At 44.5% G+C, this 13329-nt stretch overlaps 1 protein-coding gene across 2 annotated transcripts in view; it reads left to right on the plus strand.

Annotated features, from left to right (window-relative positions):
• Nucleotides 1-13329, plus strand: part of UBE2G1 (ubiquitin conjugating enzyme E2 G1) — a 109431-nt gene that overhangs the window by 35363 nt on the left and 60739 nt on the right. The window contains exon 1 of one of the 2 annotated variants that reach the window (XM_047090134.1): nt 6474-6579. The exons of the other annotated variant lie outside the window; for it this stretch is intronic. Coding sequence (XP_046946090.1) covers nt 6531-6579 — 49 coding nt within the window. The 5' untranslated portion in view covers nt 6474-6530. Of the gene's footprint in view, nt 1-6473; nt 6580-13329 lie in introns of those variants that run through there. 2 annotated transcript variants of the gene reach the window in all.

Below are 13329 nucleotides of genomic sequence, written 5' to 3' on the forward strand. Positions count from 1 at the left end.
GGAAGGGCACAAGTGAGCAAAGAAAGGCAGAGAGAGAGAGAGAGAGAGAGAGAGAGAGAAGCAGGGCTCACCCAATGTAGGGCTCGAACTCACAAACCATGTGATCATGACCTAAGCTGAAGCCAGATGCTTAACCAACTGAGCCACCCAGGTGACCTGAGACCCATTTCTTTTAATTAGATATTTGCTTGAGTACTAGGCAAGCTGTATTGAGAACCTTTGTTCATATATATTTTTTTAAGGTTTGTTTACTTATTTGAGAGAGAGTGCACATGCGTATGCATAGGGGAGGGTCAGAGACAGAGGGAGAGAGGGAATCACAAGCAGGCTCTGAGCTGTCAGCACTGAGCTCCGTGTGGAGCTCAATCTCATGAACTGTAGGGTCATGACCTGAGCCCAAACCAAGAGTCAGATGCTTAATTGACTGAGCCCCCCAGGCACCCCTTTTTTTCATAATTTTGATTGGGCTTCTTGGTTGTAAATTCTTTGAGGTACAGACGGTTATGTTGTGTGCCTAGTGTTAATAGCATAACTAGCTACTCTTTATTGCTTGCTTTCCTGTTACACTATTTATTCCTCACGCTGACTTGCTTTACTGTTGAGGATAACCTTGGCTCTGCCTTCAGTAAATGGGGGACTCCGTGCTGGTTTAGAAACCTGCTGGGGACCAATGAATTTGTTTGCGTCAGTATTTTTCTTGGGCTAAAAGTCTTTGCTGCGTTTTTCCAGAGGAGCCCTCGGAGCTTTAGTCCCCAGACTTTACATCTGTTGCAACTGAAGAGAAATTTACCAGTAATATATATTTTTTTCCTTTCCGGAAAAGAGCTTTGAAGAAGAGTATAGTAAAATCTCTTACCCTCTTACATAGGGAAAGAGGGCTTGACCTTGTTTGAAAGTTTTATAGCTTTTCAGCCATAGGATTATGAGAATTACCTTAGATAACACTTAAAGTGCTGACATATCAGATTTAATCTTCAAATTTAATTCTGCAGTCATTTAACAAATATTTGAGCGCCCACGTCTCTAAGAGTAACACTTAACAGAATGTGAAAATCTTGCACAGAGTTTACATTCCGTGTGGGCAGATAGGTAATAAACTAGATAATTAAGTTAAAAATGTGGTGTGTTAGGTCGTGATAAGTGCCCGGGAGAGAAAATAAGGTCGAGAGAATGGCACGTCGGAGGTGGTGTCTCCAGTCTGAGGGAGTGACCTTGCGGCTCCCAGGTGGGGGGGAGAGGCTGGCAGAGGGGCAGCTCGCCGCGGGTGGCGGCCCGGCCTTTACAGCAGTGAGACTTTGGTTCTGACTCTGAGGTGAGACCAGCCTGTAGAAGTTCTTCGGCAGAAGAGTGACATGATCCAGCTTACGTTTGAACGGGATCACTTGGCTTGCGGTGCGAGCATGTGGCCTGCAGGGAGATGAGCGGAAACAAACCGGTTGGTGGTTATGAGGCTTGAGTGGGAAGGCGGGTGCGATGCCTGGTGGCTCGGACCAGGATGCTGGCCGTGGAGATGATAAACGGTTGAACTCTTGGTTACATTTTCTAAATGGAGCTGTCAGGAGTTACTGGTGAATCAGACTTTTTTGGAGTGGTGCGTGTGTGCGTGTGAGAGAGAGAGTTTTCAGGGCGCCTTCAGGGTTTTTGGCCTGAGCAGCTGGAAGGGCGGACTTGGCACTGACCGGGGTGGAAGGACCGCGGGACCAGGACATTACCAGGGGCTCGTTTTGAACACACAGGGTTGGGATGCTCGTTAGACATCGATGTGGGGGAGTCATGTAGGCAGCTTATCACATATGATCAGGAATTCCGTGAAGAGCTTTGGCTCGGAGACCTCACCGGGCAGCTGTGTGTAGATTGTATAGAAACCATGAGGCTGGCCGGGATCAGTAAGCAGGGGATCAAGGAGGAAGGTTTGGCCCGCCGGCCTAAGCAGAGAAATTCGCAGAAGCTAGTGATGGGGCTGTGAGGGGGAGTGGTCTGGGAGATAAACGGGCAATCAGAACATGGCAGCTGTCAGCGGCCAAAGAAAGTTCCAAGGAGGGCTGGGGGCACCTGTGTCAAATGAGAGGTCAGGTAAGATAAGGACTGATAAAGGTCATTAGAGGTGATGGGTGACTTGGAGGACGGTTTCTGGGGTGTGATGGGGGCAGACGCCAGATCAGCGGGAGCCTGAGAGAGCGGGATGGGGGAAGTGGAGGCAGACACACAGAGCAGCCCTCTGAAAAGCTGGGCTGTAAAACGGAACAGAGATGGGGCAGTAGCTGGAATGAACTTGGCTTCCTGTTTCTTGTACAGATTGGAGAAACGATCGCATGTTTATTGATGGGATTGAATTCAGTAGAGAGGGGTGCGTTAGGACGCGGAGAAGGTAGGGTGATATGGGTTGAAGTTTAGGGAAGAGGGTGGGTCTGTGTAGAGTGTGGAGAATCTTGGAACTTACCTCATAGGTGTTTTTTTTTTTTTTTTTTAATGTTTTATTTATTTTTGAGACAGAGCATGAGCTGGGAAGGGGCAGAGAGAGAGACACACACAGAATCCGAAGCAGGCTCCAGGCTCCGAGCTGTCAGCACAGAGCCCGACGCGGGGCTCGAGCCCACAAACCGCGAGATCATGATCTGAGCCGAAGTCGGACGCTTAACCGACTGAGGCACCCAGGCGCCCCATGAGTATTTATGTTTAAGAAACATGTTAATTTGTTTAATTTTGTAAGTGACCAGTTTGTTGTACTTTTTTTTTTTTTTTTGGTTTGGTTAGCTTTCCTAACTGTAGTAATCATATTCAGATCTCTTTAATCATTTGTTTTTAAACCTATGTACGTTGCCCAGTTGTTCTAAAACAGTGTTAAATATTTGTGTGTTTTTTTGTAGTAATAGTTTAACTATTAACTGTGTTATATAGTTTAATTTTTATTTTTCTTTCCTAAAGGAACCCTAGTTTTATTATTCATCTTCCTGGCTTGTCTTCCGTTAACAGTTGTCACGGCAGGCGCCCTGGTTTTGTCTTGTTACCTGACTTCAATGGAATGCTTGTAGTTTTTACCTTAGTGGCATAATGTGTCGTGTGTATACTAAATCTTTAATAAATGTACACATATTTACAGCTTGGTATATATTTAAAAATTTTTTTCTAAAGTTTTTTTTTAAGTTTATTATTTTTGAGAGAGTATGTGTGTGGGGGGGGGAGGGGCAGAGAGAGAATCCCAAGCAGGCTCCACACTGTCAGTGCAGAGCCTGACGGGGCTCAAACCCGTGATCTGTGAGATCATGACCTGAGCCAAAGTTGGATGCTTAACCGACTGAGCCACCCAGACGCCCCTATGGCATAGTGTATATTATGTGGTAAGTCTTTCTTAGAAATACTGGTACTCTATCTATCTCTGTTTTATTGGGTTTCTCTTTCCAATTAATATCATAAAGTAGATCATGTATATTACACTGTATGAAAAATTTTCAGCAGCAGTGAAAATCGTGAATGCTTTTTCTCCTTGAACTTTCATTGGATGTCTGTTCAAAGAATTGAGCCTCTTGAATTTGTGGAAGATTCACACTTCTAAAATTTATTGTTGGTAATATTTACTAATACTTCGTTTTAGAAAGAGGTGAATTGCCTAATCTCTGAGGCCTCATTGTGTGGATTCAAACCCCAGCCTCTCTGTTACAGAACCTCTCTGGGTCAGCTTCCACACCCGTGAGAGGAGAAGAAACAGTGTTCAACTCCTAGGCAGGAGAGTGGTAATCAGTCCGTGGGAACTGTCACTAATGTTGTGATGTGCAGGTTGTTGGAATACTTGCCCCGTCTTGGGTCTTATGTTTTTCCTTGTGATCTCAACCAGTGAAGGGGTCACGCATGGCACAAAAGAGGGCCTGGAGGACTGTGCTTCCAGCTGATGAAGGCTCTGGCACCCTTTTGACGGATGGGTTGTGACTCTTCTGTGCCTGCATTAGACACGTTGGCCCTCCAGCGTGTCAGATTGTTTGGAGACAAAATGCGGTGATGTTACATGCATTGCTTATCTAGATTGATGCCTACAATCTAGTAAATACTATATGATAGTGTTTGCTGTTATTAGTATGAATTTTTGTCAAGAGTATTCTCTGTGCTGTTTGTGCATGACAGGCTTCATGAAATGAATTAGGAAATTTTGTTTTCTGGATATGGCTTAATAAAGGAATTACCTTTTGGATTTACTCTGAAAATGTCTGGGACTCGTGTCTGGACTGGTTGGGGAGCTAGGTTCTGACAATATCGTGTTCTTCAAGTGAAACCATGTGGAACTGAGAGCACTCTGTATTTTCCTCTATTTCACCTACATTACATTGTTTAGTAGCTTAAAATTTACAGGAAGCTTACTTCATACTTAGTTTGGTTTCCTCTGTTACCATCTTATTCCTTTTCAGCCCTGATTTTTACATAATTATTTTTTTAATGCAGGTAATACGGTGTATCTGTTTTTCTTCCAAATTCAGCTTCTTGGTTTTAGAATTAAACCTGCTATCTTCTGCTTTCCTAATTGAGTAATTTATCCATTTCTTTAATTTCTTTATATATATATATATATATTTTAATTTTTTTTAATGTTTTATTTATTTTTGAGACAGAGATAGAGCGTGAGCAGGGGAGGGGCAGAGAGAGAGCGAGACACAGAATCCAAAGCAGGCTCCAGGCTCCGAGCTGTCAGCACAGAGCACAACACGGGGCTTGAACTCACAAACCGCGAGATCATGACCTGAGCCCAAGTAGGACGCTCAACCGACTGAGCCACCCAGGCACCCCTATTGATATTTTTTTAGTTCTGTTTATTTTCTAACTTGAGTTGAATGCTTAATACATTTAATTTTAATTCTTGATGAGTTGACAGTAGTTAGATTTGGATCTTTGGGAATAACTTTATTTGTGTACCGAAGACTTTTATATAGTTAGTTTCTTATAATTGCTATTTACTAGGTAATTTGTACTAATTTTTATTTCCTTTTTTTTTTTTTTTTTTTAAGTAAGCTCTATGCCCAGCGTGGGGCTCAAACTCAGGACACCGACATCAAGAGTCGCATGCTCTCCCGACTGAGCTGGCCAGGCAGGTGCCCCTGGATTCCATCTTTGCATGGAATAATTCAGCGAGAGGTAGCACATAGATGGGCAAGTCCCCTCCCCGAAGTGGAGTAGTTTGCTGAATTTTGAGCTGTTGTGGCCTGAATAGACGATCTGCTCTCATTCTGTCATGTGTTCAACCATTTTATTATTTTTGTCTTTGGATCTTTCAGGACTGAAACGGTGATAGCCTTCTACGTTTACTTTGCCCAGTTGTCTTGTATTTAAAGTTTTGGCTGTGAGTATATGTCTTGAAGTTTTATAGCGTACATGGTTTTATGAGCATGTCTTCCTTCTACCGTGATCTTCATCGTTATGGAAGGTGGCCCTTTGAATTGCACTGGTTTTGGGAGTGTGTTGATACTTGCCTGGTGTACTTTTGCCTCCCCTTCACTTTTAACGTTTCTGAGTATGTTTTGTTTTTGGTTGTCTCATGGAGACCCTGTGTCGTTGGATGAAGGTTAGTCTTTATGGACCCAGTGTGAGTTGCTTTGCATTCGTTTTCGTTAATGTTGAATGTTTGGTTTTGCGTCTGTAATACTGTTTTTTCATTGCCTGTCGTTTTGCTTATTTCTTTTTCCTCTTAACATTATTTTCTTGATTTGTGTCCCTTACCTCATTTGGTAAGTCATGTATCCTGTTTCATTACGTGTATGGTACCATTGGTGGTAAGATGGCTCGCTATTCTGATAACCACCACTGTGGTCAAGTGCTGCTGAAGAAACGCGCATGCCATCGATTGTGATACGCGTGCTGATTTCAGGTACACTAAAAAGTGAAAAACGGTGCAGGGGCGCCTGGGTGGCTCAGTCGGTTGAGTGTCTGACTTTGGCTCAGGTCATGATCTCGTGAGTTCGAGCCCTGCATCAGGCTCTGCGCTGACAGCTCGGAGCCTGGAGCCTGCTTCAGGTTCTGTGTCTCCCTCTGTCTCTGCCCCTCCCCGGCTTGCGCTATGTCTCTGTCTGTCTGTCTGTCTGTCTCTCTCTCAAAAATAAAAAACATTAAAAAATGATAGAATGATCAATAAAAGATTTTTTAAAAAGGTGAAAACCGGTGCATCTTAGATGAAATAAGGTGGTTTGTTTATAGTTCTGTGGTTACTATTAAAAAGTTGTAGCTTTCATATACTTAAATCTATTATGTTCATTAAATAGATTTTGTTTGAGGAGTGCTTTGTTGTATTCTCAGAGTTCTTGTCTGTTTAAACATGTCTGTCAGTGGCTTTCCCAAGCGAAACGATATTTATTAAGAGTTTTTGAGCTACGTTACCTTCCCTTTAATACCCAGTAAAACATTACTTAACTCCGTTATCTCCTGGCATCGAGGGTTACTCTAGAGAAATCTGGGGCCAGCCTGACTTTTTCCCCCTTTGTAGGTGACCTGCTTTTGCCTTGGGTGTTGGTAGAATTCTTTGTTCAGCCTGGAAGTTCAGTGACGTCGTCGGGATGAGCCTCGGTCTGGGTGTGCCTCCCTGTGACATGGTCCTGCCACACGGTGAGCCATTTCAGTGTGTGATTCGGGGGTATTTCTGACACCCCTTTTTCTCCCGTTCTTGTTCTTGCCTCAGGGAGGATGAGCTTGGTGATTGTGGCTCTTCGTTTCCAGTCATTCGTTTATTATTTTTCCAGGTGCTTCCTTTGTGCTTTTCCTCCGTGTTCTGTGTGATTTCTTGAGATGCTTTCAGAACGTTGTCTTTGTCACATCAGGTCTGCTTCTTCCTTTATATGATGTGGTTTTCACCTGGCCAGTGGCTGCAGTACATCACTCAGTCTTACCTATTTATGTCTGTGAGCAGCCCTTTCAATTTGTCTCATTTATTTCCCTCTTTTTAAAAAAGCCTTTGCTTCTTGTGGTAAAAACAGGTAAAACCACATTGTTTTTGCGAAGATGGGGAAAACCAATTGCAAAGCAGCTAATAGCAAAATACATTCTCCAAGAACACAACTAAGCGACTCGGAGGTGGTTCTACCAAGATACGTTGTTACGCTCGTTTGCAGGCTTAAAGATGTTTGTTTTTGCAGTTGGATAAACTCCTTCTTTTGTGCACGGTAGAAATCCGTTTTTGCCAGGTGTGCTTTTGTGTACGGGGAGAAGTATTCAAAGGCCTTTTCCCTATTAATTATGGAAAATCTGTTGAAGACTTTTTCGTCGTCCAGTGAGTTGTAATGTAGACTACAAAAAAGTTCACTGAAACCGTGACTGACGGGGGCGCCGGAACAGACCCGGTGTGTGAGTTTCTCCTTCCTGCCGACTTGTTCTTGTTTTATTCTGAAGAAATGAAGGTGACCAACACTGTGCCCCTTGACCTTCGTTCAGGTTGAAGGACGTAGTGAAACTGAATGTGCGCAAATTGTGGTTACTGGGAGTGAGACTTTGTGGCTTCTGCACTTTGAAGCTTGTCAGCTGCTTAGGGAATAGGTTCTCCCTTGGTTCTGTTTGTTTTCAACGGTGGTGGACACACAGCTTCCTTTTTGTTACTGTGGATGCTAACAAAGGTTGTCTTAACTGTTTTCGTGGGCTTGCACATTCAGAGTGGCACACAAGTATGCTGGTTACATACTCAGTATTGTGAAAAGCCTGAATTTACTGCTTGAGAGTCTAAACCGCAGCTTATCTCTGTAATTAAAATGATCAGCTTCCTAAGGGTTTCAGACTTAAAACTTAAACACACACTTAAGCTGTGCTCGATTGCCCGTAATGTGGCATCTTCCTAAGATACATGTATTTTTACTAATCCGTGAATTCAGCAGATAGTTTCTGAAGGCTGTAGCACAGAACGGATAGGGTCCCTGGGGCTACACCAGTAAACAAACATCCGCACCGCCGATTCAGAGCCTTGTTCTGGTGGTGGGGGGGTGGGGTGGAGGAGATCTACAAAGTTAAGAGGAAGGTGTGGAGGGCTATGGGGGTCGTAAAACAGGGAGAGGGCATAAAACAGGGAGTGTGTAAGCACGGGGCGGGGGGGTGTAATTTAAAATAGGGTGACGGCAACGAATCGAGTTAGGTGAGGAAGTGAACCGTGGGACGATGCAGCAAGCAGGGAGGGAGAGGCAGGAGAGCAGTGGGCGAAGGCCAGCGAAGGAGGCAGCAGGGGGAGGCTGAGGAGACGGGGGGGGGGGGCAAGTTCTGGAGATCGTGAGCTGAAGCCCGGGAGACCTTCACTGAGAGGGAGACAAGGCACAGGCTCAGAGTGGTGACGCGGTCCAGACTGACGTGTGAGAACAGACACCCTGACACCTGACAGAGGGGTTGTACGTGGCGTCCCACGTGTGTAAGTAAACATTCGTAACTGAAAGCAAAGCTTCACCAGCGCTGTCCCTGTTGTATGTTTTCTTTTTATTGGGAAAACAGATGCTGCTGGTGTCCCTCCCTGCGCATGTATGTCACGACCACATTTCTTGTGATTGAGAAACACTGCTAAACGAGATACGGCCTCTGCCATGGTGGGAAGGAAGAAAAGAGAGCGTAGGGCGTTGTGTGTTAAAGGAAAATGAATAAAGCGCGAAAATATAAAAGAATAGAAACCAATATCAAATGCACCCTTAGCTTAAAAAAATAATTAAATACGAGGTCTACAAAGGCCTAATAGTGAAGAGCCTCACCCACCAGAGGCGACTATTTAAAAAATATTTTTTGGGGGTGCCTGGGTGGCCCAGTTGGTTAAGCGCCTGACTTCTGCTCAGGTCATGATCTCATGGTCGGTGAGTTTGAGCCCCGTGTCAGGCTCTGTGCTGACAGCTCAGAGCCTGGAGCCTTCTTTGGATTCTTTCTGTCTGTCTATGTCTCTCTCCCTCTCTCCCTCTCCCCCCTCCCACCCCTCTCTCACTCACACTCTCTGTCTCTGTCTCTCTCTCTCTCTCTCTCTGTCAAAAGTATATAAACATTACAATTTTTTAAAAAAATATTTCTTTAAATTTATTTACTCAAAAGTAAATAAACATTAAAAATTTTTTTTAATTTTTTTTTAAAACTTTTCTTATTTGAGAGAGAGAGTGAGAGAGCAGAGGAGGGTAGAGAGAATTGCAAGCAGGCCCCGTGTTGTCAGTGCAGAGCCTGATGGGAGGCTCGAACCCACAAACCATGAGATCATTACCTGATCCGAAACCATGATGCTTAACTGACTGAGCCACCCAGGCACCACCCCCCAAATGTTTTTTAATGTTCACTTATTTTGGGAGAGCGAGAACTAGCGGAGGAGGGCAGAGAGAGAGGAGGACAGAAGATCTAATGCCAGCTGTGTGCTGACAGCAGAGAGCCTGATGTGGGGCCCGAACTCATGAACTGAACCGTGAGCTCGTGACCTGAGCTGAAGCCAGATGCTTAACCAACTGAGCCCCCGAGGCTCCTCAGAAACAGCTACCTTAAAAATATCTTTTTGCTGCAAATTTCTTGGGGCCCCATGTTTCTAAATAATACGCTTATAGGGGCGCCTGGGTGGCGCAGTCGGTTAAGCGTCCGACTTCAGCCAGGTCACGATCTCGCGGTCCGTGAGTTCGAGCCCCGCGTCAGGCTCTGGGCTGATGGCTCGGAGCCTGGAGCCTGTTTCCGATTCTGTGTCTCCCTCTCTCTCTGCCCCTCCCCCGTTCATGCTCTGTCTCTCTCTGTCCCAAAATAAAATAAAACGTTGAAAAAAAAAATTAAAAAAAAAATAATACGCTTATAGTGTGTATTTTTTGTTTACCAACTTCAGGCATCCTCTGTTGACTTATTGCTGTGACGGATGTTCTCAGTCTCACTTCCTCCTGCTGACAGGCTCTGGGGTTCTGCCCAGAACATTAGCTGCCACCTTCCGCCTCCCCCTCCCCCTCCCCCTCCCCCTCCCCACTCCGTTCCTCCCTGCAGCTCCTCCGCGAGTGCCCCGTGCTGCTCCCTGCACTCTGACTGATCAGTGTGCCCTCTGCCGCCCATTTTCCATCTGTCAGAACCATGGGCAATCTACCTTGTCTTTTTTTTTTTTTAATGTTTGTTTATTTTGAGAGAGAGAGCACGCACGCCCAAACGGGGGTGGGGAGAGTGGGGAGAGAAACCCAGGCAGGCCCCCGTGCTGTCCGCACAGAGCCTGATGTGGGTCTTGATCCCACGAACCATGAGATCATGACCTGAGCTGACATCAAGAGTCGGACGCTCAACCGGCTGAACCACCCAGGCGCCCCTACCTTGTCTGTAAACAAAATGTTTTCACTTAAATGGTTATTTTAAAATTTGGTTCGATAAATTTAATTATTAGGAAGGAAAGGAAATGAACGTGCGGGATCACACTGGTGCCGTGAACTGGAAGATAGATTGGAGGTTGGCCACAGCTTTTTGTTTTGTTTTGTTTCTTTTTTTCTTTCTTTCTTTTTTTTTTTCCAAAATGTTTTTATTTATTTTTGAGACAGAGAGAGACAGAACATGAGCAGGGGAGGGGCAGAGAAAAGGGGAGACACAGAATCTGAAGCTGGCTCCAGGCTCTGAGCTGTCAGCACAAAGCCCGACGCGGGGCTCGAACTCACGGACCGTGAGATCGTGACCCGAGCTGAAGTCGGACGCCCAACCAACTGAGCCACCGAGGCGCCCCTTGTTTTGTTTTAAAATATGTGCAGTGTATGCTTTTTTAAGAGTTAGAGATATATTTACAATACTTTATCTTTTTAAAACAAATTCTAAACATTTCCCCGTGTCATTAAAGTACTTTGAATAGCTGTAATCATCAAGACAGCATGGTATTGGGACAAAAACAGACACACAGACCAGTGGAATAGAATAGAAACCCCAGAACTAGACCCACAAACGTATGGCCAACTCATCTTTGACAAAGCAGGAAAGAACATCCAATGGAGAAAAGACAGCCTCTTTAACAAATGGTGCTGGGAGAACTGGACAGCAACATGCAGAAGGTTGAAACTAGACCACTTTCTCACACCATTTACAAAAATAAACTCAAAATGGATAAAGGACCTAAATGTGAGACCGGAAACCATCAAAACCTTAGAGGAGAAAGCAGGAAAAGACCTCTCTGACCTCAGCCGTAGCAATCTCTTACTCGACACATCCCCAAAGGCAAGGGAATTAAAAGCAAAAGTGAATTACTGGGACCTTATGAAGATAAATAGGCTTCTGCACAGCAAAGGAAACAACCAACAAAACTAAAAGGCAACCAACGGAATGGGAAAAGATATTTGCAAATGACATATCGGACAAAGGGCTAGTATCTAAAATCTGTAAAGAGGGGCGCCTGGGTGGCGCAGTTGGTTAAGCGTCCGACTTCAGCCAGGTCACGATCTCGCGGTCCGTGAGTTCGAGCCCCGCGTCGGGCTCTGGGCTGATGGCTCGGAGCCTGGAGCCTGTTTCCGATTCTGTGTCTCCCTCTCTCTCTGCCCCTCCCCCGTTCATGCTCTGTCTCTGTCTGTCCCAAAAATAAATAAAAACGTTGAAAAAAAAAATTTAAAAAAAAAAATAAATAAATAAAATCTATAAAGAGCTCACCAAACTCCACACCCGAAAAACAAATAACCCAGTGAAGAAATGGGCAGAAAACATGAATAGACACTTCTCTAAAGAAGACATCCAGATGGCCAACAGGCACATGAAAAGATGTTCAGCGTCGCTCCTTATCAGGGAAATACAAATCAAAACCACACTCAGGTATCACCTCACGCCAGTCAGAGTGGCCAAAATGAACAAATCAGGAGACTATAGATGCTGGAGAGGATGTGGAGAAACGGGAACCCTCTTGCACTGTTGGTGGGAATGCAAATTGGTGCAGCCGCTCTGGAAAGCAGTGTGGAGGTTCCTCAGAAAATTAAAAATAGACCTACCCTATGACCCAGCAATAGCACTGCTAGGAATTTACCCAAGGGATACAGGAGTACTGATGCATAGGGGCACTTGTACCCCAATGTTTATAGCAGCACTCTCAACAATAGCCAAATTATGGAAAGAGCCTAAATGTCCATCAGCTGATGAATGGATAAAGAAATTGTGGTTTATATACACAATGGAATACTACGTGGCAATGAGAAAAAATGAAATATGGCCTTTTGTAGCAACGTGGATGGAACTGGAGAGTGTAATGCTAAGTGAAATAAGCCATACAGAGAAAGACAGATACCATATGGTTTCACTCTTATGTGGATCATGAGAAACTTAACAGGAACCCATGGGGGAGGGGAAGGAAAAAAAAAAAAGAGGTTAGAGTGGGAGAGAGCCAAAGCATAAGAGACTGTTAAAAACTGAGAACAAACTGAGGGTTGATGGGGGGTGGGAGGGAGGGGAGGGTGGGTGATGGGTATTGAGGAGGGCACCTTTTGGGATGAGCGCTGGGTGTTGTATGGAAACCAATTTGTCAATAAATTTCATATATATATATATATATATATATATATATATATATATATATATAAAATAAAGTACTTTGAATAGTTGCATAGCAATTTTCCATATCCTGGCACTATAATAGTCCCCCAAATTTGACTTTTAGGTGGTTTTTAAATTGTAAATAATTATAAACTATTTAAGTTACAGCTAATGCTTCCATGGGTCTTCCTCATGAACAATATTTACATGTTAGGTTGGATTGCTTCGCTTAGGGTAAATATCTAGGGGTACTCCTTGCTGCATCAGAGAAGATAAACGTTTTTTGAGGTTCATGTTTTCTTTCCGTTTTACTGAGACGCAGCTCACATGGTACACGTTTAAGGTGTGCAGCGTCCTGACTCAGACATATTGTGAACCTCCATCACTGGACAGAGCTCCAAGAAAAAAGAAAAAAAACTGTGTTTGTGCTTGGTTCTGTTGTTTCCTTTTGATGAGAACTTCCAGGCTGTGCTGTCCTTGTAAGTGTCAGGTATGCTGCATGGCTGAGTTAGCCACGGCCATGATGTTGTACCTGACTCACTTTATAGATGGAGGCTTGTCCTTTTTGACGTTCTGTCTCCAGTTCCCTTATGGGAAGGCTGTGTTCTTTTATATTCCCACTCTCACTGAATTAAAATGCCACCTTTTACTGTGTTCTCATTCTTACTGCTTATCAGGGACTTCTGAAAATGTCTGATTCTGACAGGTAAGAAGAAATTTTATTTTAAAAATTCCCAGGGCGCCTGGGTGGCTCAGTCAGTTAAGCTTCTGACTTCAGCTCAGGTCATGATCTTGCCGTTCCTGAGTTTGAGCCCCGCGTTGGGCTCTGTGCTGACAGCTCAGAGCCTGGAGCCTGCTTCGGATCCTGTGTCTCCCTCTCTCTCTCTGCCCCTTCCCTGCTCATGCTCT

This window comes from Lynx rufus, unplaced genomic scaffold (assembly GCF_022079265.1).
Source record: "Lynx rufus isolate CCGP_SWC_20201006 ecotype Redwood Valley unplaced genomic scaffold, mLynRuf1.p SCAF_28, whole genome shotgun sequence".
In the NCBI taxonomy this organism is placed as follows: domain Eukaryota; kingdom Metazoa; phylum Chordata; class Mammalia; order Carnivora; family Felidae; genus Lynx; species Lynx rufus.